We start from the raw sequence: 15,520 nt of genomic DNA, 5'->3' as shown, positions 1-15,520 counted from the left end.
ATAGCTTTAAAACCTGTCAGTCAACAAGTGTATATGGATTTTCCTTGTTCTCTCTTATTACTAGGGACTGTACATTGTTTATAATGAGGGATATCTGAGGAAAAGTTGGACCCTGGAAATAAAAATGGATGGTGAGAAACCATGCATAAAACGATGACGCGCGACTTTCAGTCATATTCATGGACTATAGAAGGAGGAAATACAGGCTGTTTTTTAAAACAGATAAACACAAGATTTATTATAATATAAATAAATACGTAAATATTTTTTCATTTCTTCTTAATCTTTTTTTTTTTAACCTTTATTTAACTTGGCAAGTCAGTTAAGAACAAATTCTTATTTACAATGATGACCTACCCCGGCCAACCCCGGACGATGCTGGGCCAAATGTGCGCCGCCCTATGGGACTCCCAATCACGGCTGGATGTGATACAGCCTGGGTTCAAACCAGGGACTGTAGTGACGCCTCTTGAACTGAGATGCAGTGGCTTAGACCGCTGCGCCACTCGGGAGCCCAAATGCTATAGTCTAATGCTCGACAGAGAGCGAAACAATATTTTCTGATCGGACATCTCGTGCTGCTTTGAAGGAATTCTCCGCTCTGTCTGGCCTACATTACTCTCTTGCTTTCTGTAGGCTATATAATATATTCATTGAAATAGGATACAGAAAATAGGAACAGTCAAATTACTCAGAATGTCACTTGCTCCCCTGCTGTGAGCTGCAAGACTCAGCTATTCTATGCGCTGCGCCAGTCAACTCAACTCAAATAGGCTAAACAATTGTCTGTCACGTCACAATGTCGTCCCCATCAACGTTGATGGACGATGCTATCGTAATATCACCCAACCCTAAATCAAACCCACAGCTCCAGTGTTACAAGCACCACCATGAGAATCCCTATCTCATATGGCACTAAGCCATATACAACACTGTTGGGGAAGTCAAGTCATTATCTTAATAGCATTGGGAATGAGTGTTCATTCATGAAACTGGCCAGCTTCAGCTCCATTCATGTCTGTATGGGTACTCCACCACCCTATCCCCTATATAGTGCACTAGTTTTGTCCAGGGCTTTATGGTAGTGCACTATATAGGGTATTGGGTGCCATTTGGGAAGCAGCCTGGGTCTCACACTTTTGAGGCTAGCACCAATACCCCAGCCAGCTCAGCAACAGAAAACCCACGGGAACCTCTCACACACACAAACACACAATATGGCAGAGCAATAGAAAGGCACAGGATGGAAAACGACACACACACAAACACACACAGGTAAACAAGAGCATGGGATAGGCGGGAGAGCTTGGTTTCCCACGACATGCGAGTACACACACTAGCACCCCTCCCACGAGAGCTGGAACCATAAACCGAAAATGAAAGACTCTGACATTTCCCTCCTCTTACCACAATGTCCTCTTCCTGAAGCAATCTGTAATTTCGGTGATTAGGCTACACAACGTCCTGATGATTATTTGGTTATAAAACAATGATTTGGTCAACAGCAACGTGCATGAACCTGTGTGAAGGGAGAGATGCATTCTGGTAAGCCCAAGCATACCGTGCTTTCAGAAAGTATTCACACCTAGACGTTTTACAGATGTTGGTGTGAATTTAAAATGTATTACTTTATTTTTTTATGTCACTGGCCTGTGGAATTATGTTTTTCAGAATTTTTGAATTTTTACAAATTCTCAAATGTCTTGAGTCAATAGGTTTTCAACCCCTTTGTTATGACAAGCCAAGTTCAGAAGTAAACATCTGCTTGACACGCAACATAATGAGTTACATTGACTCACTATGTGAGCAATAATAGTGTTTAACATGATTTTTTAACGACTACCTCATCTCTGTACTCCACACATGCAATTATCTGTAAGGTCGCTCAGCCGAGCAGTGAATTTCATAGACCGGTTAACCACAAAGACCAGGGAGGCTTTACAATGCCTCACAAACAAGGGTACCTAATTGGTAGATGGGTAAACATACAAAACACAGACATTGAATATCCCTTTGAGCATGGTGAAGTCATTAATTACACTTTGGATGGTGATTCAATACACCTAGTCACTACAACGATGCAGGCGTCCTTCCTAACTCAGTTGCCCAAGAGGAACGAAACCGCTCAGGGATTTCACCATTAGGCCAATGGTAACTTTAAAACAGTTCAAGAGTTTTAATAGCTGTGACAGGAGAAAACTGAGGATGGATCAAAAACATTGTAATTACACCACAATACTAGCCTAATTGACAGAGTGAAAAGAAGGAAGCCTGTACAGAATAAAAATATTCCAAAACATGCATACTGTTTGCAACAAGGCACTAAAGTAAAACTGCAAAAATGTGGAAAAGCAATTCACTTTTGTTCCTGAATAAAAAGTGTTATGTCTGGGGCAAATCTAATACAACACATTACTGAGTAAAACACTCCATATTTTCAAGCATAATGGTGGCAGCATCATGTTATGTGTATGCTTGTAATTGTTAAGGACTGGGGAGTTTTTCAGGATAAAAATACACGGAATTGAGAAAATTACAGGAAAAATCCTCCAGGAAAACCTGGTTCAGTCTGTTTTCCAGCAGATACTGGGAGATCAATTCACCTTTCAGCAGGACAAGAAGACAGTGAATGTTCCTGAGTGGCTGAGTTACAGTTTTGACCTAAATCCATTTGAAAATCTATGGCAAGACGTGAAAATGGTTGTCTAGCAATGATCAACAACCAATTTGAAAGAGCTTAAGGAATTTTGAAAGGATAATGGGCAAATGTTGCAAAATCCAGGTGTGGAAAGCTCTTCGAGACTTACCCAGAAAGACTCACGGTTGTAATCGCTGCCAAAGGCGTTTCTATAAAAGTATTGACTCGTGTTTACTGTAAATCAGCCATCTGCATTACATTAGCAAACATTTCTTAAAACACTTTGTCATTATGTAGTATTGTGTGTAGATGGGTGACAAAACATATATTTAATGCATTTTGAATTCAGACTGTAACAATATAAAGTGGAATTAGTCAAGGGATATGAATACTTTCTGAAGGCATTGTAGGTCAGTTGAGCAACATTTCAAAATTAAATTGCTACTGAAACTTCTGTTAAAAATATTAGGATAGACTCAGCTTTATGCGAGTATAACAATTAAAAATGATTTCTCAACTCTCAATATTTAGGAAGTAACGGAGTATGTAATTCAGATGACGCGCTGGCGGAACAGAGCGGAGTGTGCCATTTGCGGTGAAACTACTGTTAGATCAATTGCATGACTATCTAGCAACAATATCATACTTAGCCAATGTTTTTCGAGTTCCTACTTCCTCAGGTGGTGAATAATGTAGCATAACCTAGGCCAAAATGCACTAAAGAGATGCCGGCAAATTCATTTATAAAGAGCCAAAAAGATACATCTGATTATTCTGGATCAAAACATCAAAATATCCATCATGCATTCCCTGATCATGTTAGATGAAATAGTCAACTCCTTTTATGTCCTACTTGGCACTGGAAAAAAAAAATCAGTCTAGAGCCCCAATGGAAAGTAACTGTGCCTAAAAACGGTCAATTTATCACAATATAATTTTTAGTATTGCTTAGCTCTACCTCCCACCCACCCACCCACCTTGTTGACAGGTTTCTCTTGGCTCTTGATGGCTGGCTCGACCTGCAGCTGCTTGCCCTTCTTCGATGGGGTCCTCTTGATCTTTGGAGAGTGGAACCTGTCCTTCAGCTTCATGGTGAAGGAGGAAAGGTGGGAGCGCTGCGAGTCTGAGGAGGAGGAGAGGAAGACAGGGAAGATTGAAGTAGCCTATTAGATATGTAGGACTTTGGAACCATAGTAAATGTCAGAGAAGTAGGCTAAAGCACAGACCAGGGTTGTGTTCAGCAGGCACAAAACTGTCTGAAACTGGGAGTTACGATCTGAACTTGTCCAAGAGAAAACACAGTTTTTTTTTCTGTTGCAAAGTTTTTTGCTACGGTGCCTTAATGAACACCACCCAGGCTAAAATATAAGGCAGAGAGAAATAATATAATTAGAAGCAGATCAATAAGTGAGAGCGCCAATCAATGATCATAGCCTTGACAAAATACCACTGCAGTAGATGTGTGTTTGTATTAGTGCAGGGCCCAACAGTAGCAGCAGCCAGGCTGGTGTAGTCCTATCTGTCTGTGTCCAGCTGAGGGTACAACAGAGATGCTATCAGGTCTAATCATGTTCACATTTCCACGCTGTCCTCAGCGTCCCCTGGTCGATAACACTGCTGCTGGTCGCAGTCTGGTCGACGCACTGCCAGGCTCTGCTCCCATCTTGGAGAAGCCAGGCTGATAGTGAGTGCGCGGACAGATGCAGCCACGCACGCATACAGCAGCTCACAGACACACAGGCGCTCAAGCATCTGCACGCACACATGGGAAAAAAGATGTCCTATACCAAATGTATTAACAATTGTTAAGCATGAGGCAGATAATATTATAATAAAATGGCTTTTTTTTATATCTAGGTTTAGCAAAATTACTGTGAATCTTACTAAAAATATAATAGTGAGACAATTGGTTATTGCAATGGGTTATTGTTATTAAGGAAATTGATGTTTTTCATTTGAAATGACAGAATATGATTACTGATTTAAAGACAGAATAATTAGTAAAAACTGATTTAAAGGACAATAGGCATACCAAATACATACCTAGCATACCAAATGCATACCAAGCATACCAAGCATACCAAATGCATACCAAGCATACCAAATGCATACCAAGCATACCAAATGCATACCAAGCATACCAAATGCATACCAAATGCATACCAAATAAGTCACTACATCGCAGGAGAGCCTTTTGAACGTACATTGTTTTAAATCAAAATGCGTTTGTCAGAAATGCCTTCTCGAACTGTCATGTGCCTTAAAATCAAACTCAAGCATGTCATCTGTAAATACGAATACAATTGTTAAATGACGAGCCTAGTTGGTTTAGCCACAAAAAAAAAGTCGGCAACCTTATCGCTAGCCATGATTGGCTGAGATAATGAGTGGGCTGGACATGCCGAAATAGGAGTTTGGATTGGTCTGCGGTGTTGCATCTTGTGTCTATAAAATGAGCTGCTGCGTAGATAATAACTTGACTGCAGTTTTCGAAAGATATTTTATCCATGGAGAACTGCAAATATGTTGCTACTGCCCTCAGTAACATTGCTGCCCTGAATTTATCACCAGGAGCTATCGACAAAGGTCAGTGGGAAAAATGATGTGATGAACTACCTTCTGGACGATCATCGTGCCATGCAATACGGACTCTCTCATTTATTAACACATTTTGAAATCAGTGGAACAGAACGGTCAAAACAAGCTATGTAAACTAAATGGAAACACAGGATGTTTTATAAAAAGGGGTTGCAGTTGCCTTGAAGCTTTCATCCAAGTATACAGGCAAGAATATAGCTACAGATATCATACGTTTCTAATGTGGTCAGAAAGTTGTTTTCATTGCAAGCTATAGCTTGCTGCCAGCTTTACGTAAGTGATGACAATCGGTTTGTATTGCTAGTAACGTTACTCTATGGATTGGGATTATAGTTCATTTTTTAGCTAGCTAGCTAACGTTAACGTGACATGTCTAAACAAAAGATCCCAAGTTGAAGCTTGCTGTTAGCTAGCTAATGTTAGCTGAGGTTAGGGGGCTGGCTTGCTAGCTAACATTAACTTGTGTGTAACGTTAGTGATGTTCTCAGAATGCCATTTCACATCTATTGTATAATAATGCTAAAATATTTGTATCTGGAATTTGTCTTTCAGCATTCATCAGTACAACACACCTGACTAATCCACCAGTCATATGGTCATCAAAAAGAGAACTGGCCCAAGCAAGCAAAGGCAGCAGCGATGTCATCAACTACATGCACCATTTCTTCACCAACTACGGAGCTGGGAAAACACGTGTGAATTTCACTAAGTGCTGGAATCCCCTATTCTCAACCACTGAGAATGGGCGCATATCCGTGGCTATAAACCAAAGCCTGTAAAACATAGCCTACATATTGTTCTTGTAAGTTATTTGGCCCAACCAGAATCAGCAAACAAGGACTGCATCCCCCCCTCCGTGGAAGACGTGAGTAAAACATTTAAATGTGACAACCCTCGCAAGGCTGCTGGCACCGACAGACTGGTCCCTAGCTGCGCCCTCAGAGCATGTGCAGACCAGCTGGCTGGTGTGTTTACGGACATATTCAATCGCTCCCTATCCCAGTCTGTTGTCCCCACATGCTTCAAGATGGCCACCATTGTTCCTGTACCCAAGAAGGCAAAGATAACAGAACTAAATAACTACCGCCCCGTAGCACTCACTTCTGTCGTCATGAAGTGCTTTGAGAGGCTAGTCAAAGATTATAATCACCTCCACTTTACCGGCCACGCTAGACCCACTTCAGTTTGTATACCGCCCCAACAGGTCCCCAAACGAATACCTATGTAAGAATGCTGTTCACTGACTACAGCTCAGCATTCAAACACCATAGTACCCTCTATGCTCATCATCAAGATGGAGGCCCGGAGTCTCAACCCAGCTCTGTGCAATTGGAGTTGAAGGTAGGAAACAACATAACTTCACTGACCCTCAACACTGGGGCCCCACAAGGGTGCGTGCTCAGCCCTCTCCTGTACTCCCACGACTGCGTGGCCATGCACGCCTCCAACTCAATCATCAAGTTTGCAGACGACACAACAGTAGTGGGCTTGATTACCAACAACGACGAGACAGCCTACAGGGAGGAGGTGAGGGAGTGTGGTGTCAGGAAAACAACCTCTCACTTGACGTCAACAAAACAAAGGAGATGACTGTGGACTTCAGGAAACAGCAGAGGGAGCTCCCCCCTATCCACATCGAAGGGACAGCAGTGGAAAAGGTGGAAAGTTTTAAGTTCCTCTGCATACACATCACAGACAAACTGAAATGGTCCACCCATACCGACAGCATTGTGAAGAAGGCCCAACAGCACCTCTTCAACCTCCGAAGGCTGAAGAAATTTGGCTTGTCACCCAAAACCCTGAAGGACTTTTACAGATGCACAATCAAGAGGCTGAAGAAATTTGGCTTGTCACCCAAAACCCTGAAGGACTTTTACAGATGCACAATCAAGAGGCTGAAGAAATTTGGCTTGTCACCCAAAACCCTGAAGGACTTTTACAGATGCACAATCAAGAGCATCCTTTCGAGCTGTATCACATCACAGCCTGGTACGGTAACTGCACTGCCCTCAACCGCAAGGCTCTCCAGAGGGTGGTGCGGTCTGCACAATGCATCACCGGGGGCAAACTACCTGCCCTCCAGGACACCTACACCACCCGATGTCACAGGAAGTCCAAAAGGATCATCAAGGAAAACAACCACCCGAGCCACGGCCTGTTCACACCGCTACCACCCGAAAGGCGAGGTCAGTTCAGTACAGGTGCATCAAAGCTGGGACAGAGAGATAGAAGCCATTTTTCAATCTCAAAGCCATCAGACTGCTAAACAGAAATCACTAACTCAGAAAGGCTGCTGCCTACATTGAGGCCCAATCACTGGCCACTTTAATAAATGGATCACTAGTCACTTTAATAATAATGCCACTTTATTAATGTTTACATGTCTTACATTACTCATGCCACATGTATATACTGTATTTATACCATCCACTGCATCTTGCCTGTGCCGCTCAGCCATCGCTCATCCATATACTTGTATGTACATGTTCTCATTCACACCTATAGATTCGTGTGTATTAGGTAGTTGTTGGGAATTGTTAGATTACTTGTTAGGTATTACTGCACCTGTTGGAACTAGAAGCACAAGAATTCCGCTACACTCACATTAACATCTGCTAACTATGTCTATGTGACTAATACAATTTTATTTGATATTTTGTATATTTGCGTTTCGGTCTTCCTCCGGGTATACTAGGGGGATGTCGGTGTAAATGTGTCAACATATTTTAGATGTTGGCAGCTGCATAGGCTATTTTTGTTGAGCGTGGCGATATAATCGTTTTATCCACTATGGTCTGTCCATTGCCGTTGTAACCTACAAGGAAGCCAAAATGCAACCTGGAGAATTAAACAATTATGGCAGATCCTCCAATTCTGGTTTATCGACCCCACCATTCGCCATCGTACAGAACTAGTTCCTGGCTGCACCTCAAAAGCAGTTTGAAATGAGCCAATTAAGATTTGAATTTTGATTACAACATGCACATAGGCTCTAGTTGTTTTAACAGAATAGCATGACATGTTTTTTACAATAAAAAAATAAACAGTGTAAGATATCTTTTTATTTTTAATGTATCCATTTGGGTTCACAGTGCAGACCAAACAGAGGTCCCCTTACGAACGGTTCGGTAAAAATACATGTCATTACACCCTTACCTTGAAGTGACCCAAATGGCAAATTCATCTTTCGTCTATACATGTTTAGATAATTTAAACCAGAAAAGAGAACATTTATTTGGGACTGAGTCTGGCTTTAAACCTTTATATTAACATGAATTATGTCATCACACCTGAGGACACATTCAAAGCACTAATGCATGAAATGCTTCATTAATTGGATATCAAATCAAAATTGAAAAGTAGCCATATAACATTGAGTTGTTCAGACAGTTAATTGCAACTATATGTTTTTTTTTACTTTAATTTTTAGCATGAATCATTTTTTGGGTCATAATTTAGCTGAGTTTCCCCAAGCCGCTGAAGTTTGTTAGAGATTTGGGCGAGAGGGGAGTGATCCATGCTTCTCTCCACCCGGGTGAATTGCCCCCCTCCCCCACAACACACACAGACTGACAGAGATAAATACTAAACAGCACTATTGTAAGCCACCAGGAAAGAGAGGTTAAAGAGAAAGACAGATACAAATAGATGTCCCCCGTCTTCACAGTATTTATCATTAACATCTGCTAACCATGTGTATGTGACAAATAACATTTGATTTGATTTGTATTATGTATGTTTCTAACATTGTGTTATATGTGAAAATGTGACTGTATTATAAATTGTATTTTAATGTTTAAGGACTCTTGGAAGATTAGTCCAAATGGGGACTAAAAGAGATCCTAATAAAATCAAATCCCTCTTTTCCTCCATCTCCCCATAACCAGCACATGAATGCAGCCATAGATCAGCAGGCTTCTAAGTAGAACAAGTAGCACGTGTTTGGTGTGGTTATGAGACATCCATCCAGTATGACTCCTGGACACACCTTCATTACTGTGAGATGACGTCACTCGCCCCTAGGAGGAGAGCTAGTAATAATATTGAGATATGCATCCAGTTATAGCCAAACGTGACCTGTATCATCAAAACATTTACATAATGTACTGACAAATCATATATAAAAAAGAATCACTCATTTTAACCTTTAATTCAGTCTATTTCTCTGAATTATGATTGAACAGTGCATTGTTATTTGATCCAACATTTAGCCTGATATGAACATGATTGGCTGCCCCCAAACTACAATGCTCAGATAATGTCTGACTCATTTTCACACAGAATCATACTGACTATTTGGATTAGAAATGCTTCAATGACTTGACATTCATTCAAAGAGATAAAAATTGCATCACTTGTTATCAATTCTAAGGGCAACAAAATTATCTAAAGAATTTTCTATTGCCTGCTCTTTTTGCTTTCTTATATTTGTGGTACCTAATACACATGCAATGGCCTAAAATCACAATGGCTGAAAGCCCGTAGAGCTTCAGATAGGCAGCTATGAGCTAGTAGCTAGTGTTCTCTTTAGAGGGGATAGCCTATAAATAGTGTGCGTGTTCGGTCTGTCTGTCCCTTATAGTGCCAGCAGCAGTAAGTGGAACAGAGAGAGGGGGGTGGGGGGGCACTGTCTAGACACATGCAGTACAGATCCTGGGGGAAGTAGAGACAATGCAACACATTGCTGGTCCTGTCTCTCTCTGGCTCGATCAATAGTCTCTTAGACTAGGTGCTCCTTTTAGAGCAGTGGTCACCAACCTTTTTTGAGTCAAGATCACTTTCTGAGTCAAAACGCAAGCTGAGATCTATCATTCAGATTGTATATATTAAAAAAAAACATAAGCCCATGTAACATGAACATATTTAAAAACAGTACGGTAGTAATGAAGTTGGTACAGTAGGCTTTAGGCTTAAATCATTATCACTGCATATTGGCTTTGCTTGAATTGCCCTGCCAATGCATTGCTGTTCTTCTCAGACCATTTTTAAATTGTATTTCAACATCTGAGGTAGGCTAAATGATCACACTGGTAACAGATCAGTTTTTTGTATTACTTGTGAGGCACAGCAGAGTGAGCATAGATTTTTATAATTTGCCTTTTATTTTACTGGGCTGATGGACCCTGGTCAGTCTCAGCGTAGGGAGAGGGCAGCAGACTCAGAGGGTCCACAGAGGAGTTATGGGAAGACCATCCTCCTCAGCAAAAAAAAAAAAAAAAAAAAAAAAAGTGAAATATAAAAAAGTTGTCCTATTTAGATAAAACTACACTAAATATATTCACGTCACCAAATAATTTATAAAAAACTAGAGGTCGACCGATTATGATTTTTCAACGCCGATACAGATACCGATACAGATACCGATTATTGGAGGACCAAAAAAGCAGATTGCGATTAAATCGGCCGATTTAAAAATATATATTTGTAATAATGACAATTACAACAAGACTGAATGAAAACTTATTTTAAATTAATATAATACATCAATAAAATCAATTTAGCCTCAAATAAATAATGAAACGTGTTCAATTTGGATTAAATAATGCAAAAACAAAGTTTAAGAAGAACGTAAAAGTGCAATATATGCTATGTAAGAAAGCTAACGTTTAAGTTCCTTGCTCAGAACATGAGAACATATGAAAGCTGGTGGTTCCTTTTAACATGAGTCTTCAATATTCCCAGGTAAGAAGTTTAAGGTTGTAGTTATTATAGGAATTATAGGACTATTTCCTTCTATACCATTTGTATTTCATTAACCTTTGACTATTGGATGTTCTTATAGGCACTTTAGCATTGCCAGTGTAACAGTATAGCTTCCGTCCCTCTCCTCGCTCCTCCCTGGGCTCGAACCAGGAACACAATGATAACAGCCACCCTCGAAGTAGCGTTACCCATGCAGAGCAAGGGAAACAACCACTCCAAGGCTCAGAGCGAGTGACGTTTGAAACGATATTAGCGCTCGCTAACTAGCTAGCCATTTCACTTTGGTTACACCAGCCTCTTCTCGGGAGTTGATAGGCTTGAAGTCATAAACAGCGCAATGCTTGACGCACAATGAAGAGCTGCTGGAAAAATGCCCGAAAGTGCTGTTTGAATGAATGTTTACGCGCCTGCTTCTGCCTACTACCGCTCAGTCAGATACTTGTATGCTCAGTCAAATTATATGCAATGCAGGACACGCTAGAGAATATCTAGTAACATCATCAACCATGTGTAGTGAACTAGCGATTATGATTGATTGATTGTTTTTCATAAGATAAGTTTAACTAGCTAGCAACTCACCTTGGCTTACTGCATTTGCGTAACAGGCTCCTTGTGGAGTGCAACAAGCGAGGCAGGTGGTTATAGCATTGGACTAGTTAACTGTAAGGTTGCAAGATTTGTTCCCCGAGCTGACAAGGTGAAAATAGGTCATTTTGCCCCTGAACAAGGCAGTTAACCCACCGTTCCTAGGCCGTCATTGAAAATAAGAATGTGTTCTGACTTGCCTAGTTAAATAAAAAAAAGGTATAAAACATTTTATATTATTTTTTATAACATTTTTTTAAAATTCCACTTAGCTAGCAAATGCAGCTAACTAGTTTAGCTTACTCATACACATTCAAACTGAGAGGGATGTTATGTTGCTAGCTGGCTATGGATATCCAACACTGGAACTCTTACAAGTCAAGGTAAGCTTTTGGTTTTATGAAATTTATTGCCACAGGGGCCCGCCGGTGTAACTGCGACACTGCTTGCTTATTGCACTGCATGATTGTAGCGGGTTTACTAACGTGTTAGTTCAGGTCGCTATGTCCATAGATAATAGATAATGAGCCAGATATTTCACTGGATGTATAAATGTGAAGCATCCTGTTGGTGTTTATACTCACTACCAAATATGGTGAAGAGAGGAAGCCCAGTGGCCGGCAGTGGGAGAAGATGGAGCGAGATGAATTTTTTCAGACATTATGCACATTTAGTCATTGATTAAACATTTTATTTCCATACAGTTTTCTGTTTCCAAAGCTAGAATCTGTAAGAGTGGACTATGTTTTGTAGACTTCACCAATTGTTTCTAAAAGCTGCATTGTTTAGGAGGGCAAATTGAGTTGTGGCATACGCATAATAAACAGAGTAAGCGTTTCCTAGAGGAAATAGGCAAATAAATGTTAGAACGTGCCAATAGGATCTCACTGGCTCGTCCTTGGCTCTGCCCACCACCTTTGCTTGTTCTGCCCACTAGGATTAATTTTCTCCCATTGGAAACGACAGGCTCTGGTCAATCTTGGGTTAGTTATAAAAATCATTGGTATGATGTTGGCTAATATGGTGACAACGATGTAGGCTGTGTGTAGCGGTTATGAGATGAAGGTTTGGCTTGGAAAGGGGTTTTCGCATGGTCACAGACAGCTGGTTGTCTTTCTGGAAGATTCTCTCATCTCCACAGAGGAACTCTGGAGCTCTGTCAGAGTGACCATCGGGTTCTTGGTCATCTCCCTGAACAAGGCCCTTCTCCCCCGATTGCTCAGTTAGGCCGGGCGTTCAAAACTTCTTCCATTTAAGAATGATGGCGGCCACTGTGTTCTCGGGGATCTTCAATGCTGCAGATTTGTTTTGCAAAGCTGTTAAAGGCAAAAGATGGCTATTTTGAAGAATCTAAAATATATTTTGATTTGTTTAACACTTTTTACTACATTATTCCATATGTGTTATTTCATAGTTGTGATGTCTTCACTATTATTCTACAATGTAGAAAATAGTAAAAATAAAGGAAAACCCTCAAATGAGTAGGTGTCCAAACTTTTGACTGGTACTGTATGTAAACAAGGTATCAGTATCAAACCTGTTTTCGCTTTGTCATTATGGGGTATTGTCTGTGTAGAGTGATGGGGAACATTTTTTATTTAATCAATTTTAACAAAATGTGTAAAAATGTGTAGTCAAGGGGTCTGAATAATTTCCGAATGCACTAACGGTGTCTCATCTCAAGCAGAGAGTAAACGGAGTAAAGAAATTTAAAGATTGAATTGCCTTGTTAGGTGTTTACCACACACTGTGCTGCTGTGAGTGTGAATCACCAGGTCTGTCAGTTAGCAGATTGACCTGGGTCAGTCATACTGTATGTACAGTCGTGGCCAAAAGTTGAGAATGAAACAAATATTTATTTTCACATAGTCTCCTGCCTCAGTTTGTATGATGGCAATTTGCATACTCCAGAATGTTATGAAGAGTGATCAGATGAATTGCAATTAATTGCAAAGTCCCTCTGCTATGCAAATGAACGGAATCCCCAAAAAACATTTCCATTGCATTTCAGCCCTGCCACAAAAGGACCAGCTAACATCATGTCAGTGATTCTCTCGTTAAAACAGGTGTGAGTGTTAACGAGGACAAGGCTGGACATCACTCTGTCATGCTGATTGGGTTCAAATAACAGACTGGAAGCTTCAAAAGGAGGGTGGGTTCTTGGAATCATTGTTTTTCCTCTGTCAAACATGGTTACCTGCAAGGAAACACGTGCCGTCATCATTGTCTTGCACAAAAAGGGCTTGACAGGCAAGGATATTGATGCCAGTAAGATTGCACCTAAATCAACCATATATCGGATCATCAAGAACTTCAAGGAGAGCGTTTCAATTGTTGTGAAGAAGGCTTCAGGGCGCCCAAGAAAGTCTAGCAAGCACCAGGACCGTCTCCTAAAGTTGATTCAGCTGCGGGATCGGGGCACCACCAGTACAGAGCTTGATCAGGAATGGCAGCAAGCAGGTGTGAGTGCATCTGCACACACAGTGAGGCAAAAACTTTTGTAGGATGGCCTGGTGGGACAGACTGATATTCTGCAAAAGGTACAGGGATTGGACTGCTGAGGACTGGGGTAAAGTCATTTTCTCTAAAGAATCCCCTTTCCGATTGTTTGGGGCATCCGGAAAAAAGCTTGTCCGGAGAAGACAAGGTGAGCGCTACCATCAGTCCTGTGTCATGCCAACAGTAAAGCATCCTGAGACCATTCATGTGTGGGGTTGCTTCTCAGCCAAGGGAGTGGGATCACTCACAATTTTGCCTAAGAACACAGCCATGAATAAAATGGTAACAACACATCCTCAGAGAGAAACTTCTCCCAACCATCCAGGAACAGTTTGGTGACGAAAAATGCCTTTTCCAGCATGAAGGAGCACCTTCCCCTAAGGCAAAACTGATAACTAAATGGGAGCAAAACATTGATATTTTGAGTCCATGGCCGGGAAACTCCCCAGACCTTAAGGATTGACTGCAAGTTCTCAATGGGATTAAGAGGCGGGTGGACAAACAAAACCCCACAAATTTTGACAAACTCCAAGCATTGATTATGCAAGAATGGGCTGCCATCAGTCAGGATGTGGCCCAGAAGTGAATTGACAGCACGTCAGGGCAGATTGCAGAGGTCTTGAAAAAGAAGGGTCAACACTGCAAATATTGACTCTTTGCATCAACTTCATGTCATTGACACTTATGAAACGCTTGTAATTTTACTTCAGTATTCCATAGTAACATCTGACAAAATTATTGAGACACTGAAGCAGCAAACTTTGGAAATTAAGATTTGTGTCATTCAAAACTTTTGGCCTCAACTGTACAGGTGTTTACTCTACATGACAGCTACATCCCCACCCACTGTTGTGGTCTGAGGAGAGGAGTCACTGTGTTTTGGGTTATTACAGCTGTTCACCCACCATTGAACCACAGAGCTAGTAGGTAATGTTCAATTGAAGTGTGTGTGTGTGTGTGTGTGTGTGTGTGTGTGTGTGTGTGTGTGTGTGTGTGTGTGTGTGTGTGTGTGTGTGTGTAATTGGAGGCTGCTAGGCAAAATGATGACAGAGGGAGAAACATGGGTCCCGGTGCCAGATGTTAAGAAATGGGAAGAGTTCAATGTGACCGCCAGTGAGAGCAGGAGAGAGAAAGGGGAACAGAAAGAGGGTGAGAGAGACAGAGAGATAGCGAGAGAATATCAGCTAAAAGTAGCGCAGGGATGATTAAATGAGTGAATCATCCTCTGAACAAAGCAAGACTCCCCCCATTTCATCAAGCACATTATCATAAATTGGTGTGTGGAGAATGACTAAATTAGAGTAAGCAACCACTTCCCTGTTCTGTTCTCCTCTCTCCGTAGTGAGATGGGTACAATGGGAGGCTCGGAGCTACGGACTGTGTGCGTGCGTGTGACACTATGAAAACACCAGTGATGTAGAAACATGTATAGTTAAAAGCCCATAATAAGAAGCATTAAAAACAGCTTCACTAAGAGGCTGACATGAAGAGACTAGA

General features: G+C 41.2%; 1 protein-coding gene across 1 annotated transcript in view; it reads right to left on the bottom strand.

The window, feature by feature from the left end:
• LOC135544718 (rap guanine nucleotide exchange factor 1-like) overlaps positions 1-15,520 on the bottom strand; it is a 91,404-nt gene that overhangs the window by 44,405 nt on the left and 31,479 nt on the right. The window contains 1 exon segment of the mRNA XM_064972559.1: positions 3,616-3,761. Within this exon segment, the coding sequence (XP_064828631.1) occupies positions 3,616-3,761 (146 nt within the window).

Source organism: Oncorhynchus masou, chromosome 8 (assembly GCF_036934945.1).
Source record: "Oncorhynchus masou masou isolate Uvic2021 chromosome 8, UVic_Omas_1.1, whole genome shotgun sequence".
Lineage (NCBI taxonomy): Eukaryota > Metazoa > Chordata > Actinopteri > Salmoniformes > Salmonidae > Oncorhynchus > Oncorhynchus masou.
Note: the sequence above shows the minus strand (reverse complement) of the source record. Positions and strands in the feature narration are given on the sequence as shown.